Source organism: Borostomias antarcticus, assembly GCF_949987555.1.
Source record: "Borostomias antarcticus genome assembly, chromosome: 14".
Lineage (NCBI taxonomy): Eukaryota > Metazoa > Chordata > Actinopteri > Stomiiformes > Stomiidae > Borostomias > Borostomias antarcticus.
Genome location: NC_140247.1, coordinates 8,760,376 through 8,763,258, shown reverse-complemented (window position 1 = coordinate 8,763,258; position 2,883 = coordinate 8,760,376). Strand labels below are relative to the sequence as shown.

Here is a 2,883-nt window from a genome sequence, read left to right as displayed (position 1 = left end):
GGGGGGTCCAGAGACTCACCTTGACGCGGAGGTCATCGATGGTGGTCTGGTGAGCGGTCAGGTCTTGGGTGATGACGTTGCCATGGCTCAGACCCCACTCCGAGATGTCCAGCTCCAGCTTGTGGTTGGCTTCCTCCAGGGTGCGGACCCTCTCCAGGTACTGGGCCAGGCGGCTGTTCAGGCCCTGCATGGTCATCTTGCCGCTGCCGCTGGCGAAGATTCCGCCGGCCCCGGCGCCGGAATCCAAGGAGAAGGAGGCGAAGCCCGAACCTCCGCCGCCGGCGCCAAAGCCCCCGCCACCGGCGCCAAAACCCCCGCCGCCACCACCGGCGCCAAAGCCCCCGCCGCCACCACCGGCGCCGAAGCCCCCGCCCACGGCGCCGAGTCTGCCTGCGGAGTAGGAGGATATGCGGACGCCGCTCCCTCCCGCCCCTCCGAACATGCTGCCGGATCTCTGGGAGTAGAGGGACGCGCCGACACCCGAGCGGAGGGACGAGGCGTGGCCCCCCCCGAAGCCCCCAGACCCCCCGGAGCCCCCGGAGCCGCCGGAGCCCAGGCCCATGGCCCCGCGGCTGGAGAAGCTACGACTAGCGAACATCGTCATGACTGCAGGAAGGAGAGGAAGGAGCCCAGTGTCTCGTAGGAGGTGCACTACAGGCGGGGGTGCAGTTTGTCCCCACCCGAAACCCTTAAGTACCCCCGTCTCGTTGGGTGTGGCGCGCACACCTGACAGGAGAGCTTTATTAATGACATGAGGAATGTGCTGACGGAGTAGCCTCAGGATAATACTGTATATCTCTGCTACCAGGATCACAGTCACACACTGGGAACACTCTCTCTGCCCTCACACACACACACACACACACACACACACACACACACACACACACTGGGAACACTCTCTCTGCCCCCTCACACACACACACACACACACACACACACACACTGGGAACACTCTCTCTCTGCCTCCTCACACACACACACACACACACACACACACACACACACACACACACACACACAGGAACACTCTCTCTATACACACACACACACACACACACACACAGGAACACGCTCCCTCTGCTCCCTCACACACACACACACACACACACACACACACAGGAACACTCTCTCTACACACACACACACACACACACACACACACACACACACAGGAACACGCTCCCTCTGCTCCCTCACACACACACACACACACACACACACACACACACACACACACAGGAACACTCTCTCTACACACACACACACACACACACACAGGAACACTCTCTCTCTGCCCCCTCACACACACACATACACACAGGAACACTCTCTTTGCCCCCTCACACACACACATACACACACACACACACACACACACAGGAACACGCTCCCTCTGCTCCCTCACACACATGCCCCCTCACACACACACACACACACACACACACATACATACACAGGAACACTCTCTCTCTGCCCCCTCACACACACACACACACACACACACACACTCCAATCGAATAGATCTTCAGCAGTTAATTTGAAGAAAGAAATAATTTAATGGTAAGGCAACAATTCACATGTCACCTTTGCAGTAATGGGGCCATCTTGCAGAAAACCCTGAACGTGTGAACATAAACCCCAAGACTCTAATCTGACAGGTATTACATAACCAGAGAGATCAGTTAGGGGTTATGAGAGACTGAGAAGATTCACCAATCGTGGGGATGATTTATGGTAAAATTGCGGTATCATTTCTATAGCATTTTCACACTGCATGCAGTTTAGAAGGTGCTTAGTATCGCAGTCAGTGTGAGAGAATCCTCTCTCAGGTTTTTCATCACCTATTGATCTAAATGATCTGGTCTCCCTGTCTTTTTCCTGTGAGAACCTTCTGTTAGAACCTCTTCTGGGGTTTAATCCTGTTTCTCAACAAATGTCTCCTTCTTTGCATCTGTTCTGCATACTGTTACAGGCTGCGTCTGGGGACAGCAGAAACGCTGCGGTCATTATTCTCCTACTGTAATTCGTCTGAATTCTCATTACGTTTTCGGGGAACTTTTGACAGACCACGCTGTGGTCATGTTTGGAAAACTTCCCTCCTTTGCGAAGGGTTGAATAAAACTGATTTATGTTGATGGAGACACAGGGGAATGTATCTTTTTTTAATAGTTTATTAGAGAAATTCTATGACAGGCTCCGCTCATCAACATCCACCTCATCAGCGAGAACAGGCTCCCAGCGCCGGGGTGTCGGGACGTCGAGTCCACCCACGTCCCCCTCGCCAGCGAGAACTGCCTCCCAGCGCCTGGGGTCGGGACACTGTCAGCGGAGATCACTGGGATGATGAGGCCCGGGGGGGAGACTCTTTTATATCTCTGGATGATTTAAGAGCACACGTTGAGACATCTCACCATGTTATGTAATGGTGCCATGTGCCATGGCTCGGGGGCTGGAGAGTTCAGTAAACTACAGGCCTCTTACTGTATAACTGCTGATTTGAGAACTATGTAGAAGAAACAGGAGCAGAAATTGGAATTTGATTAATTCACTGTCTGTCTCTCTTTTGATTGTCACCAATGTTGAAAGTCAGGGGGGAAAATGCATAATGCTTTTTCACACTGTAATTAACCCCGCATGCGTGCTGGAGCAAGTGGGGAAGCTATTTCGTGTCTAAAGACGTTTCTAAAGATCATATTACAGAGGCATGTGAAAAACCACAACAATCTCGCTCTATGTAAGCACAACTAGCGATTCATTAAGACAGATTGATGAAGCTTTTAGAATCTGCATTCTCAGTGCCCCATCCGCCGCCATTCCATGGATATAGCCTACTTGGCTCGCGCTGGATTTAAAATTTCTTCTACAGGCCTCCGAATTACA

General features: G+C 52.7%; 1 protein-coding gene across 1 annotated transcript in view; it reads right to left on the bottom strand.

Moving 5' to 3' along the window:
• Window positions 1-604, bottom strand: part of LOC311317329 (keratin, type I cytoskeletal 19-like) — a gene marked incomplete at both ends in the record, with an annotated part of 5,584 nt that extends 4,980 nt beyond the window's left edge. The window contains one exon of the mRNA XM_084448412.1: window positions 20-604. Within this exon, the coding sequence (XP_084304538.1) occupies window positions 20-604 (585 nt within the window). The remainder of the gene's footprint in view (window positions 1-19) is intronic.
• Window positions 605-2,883: the final 2,279 nt, after the last annotated feature.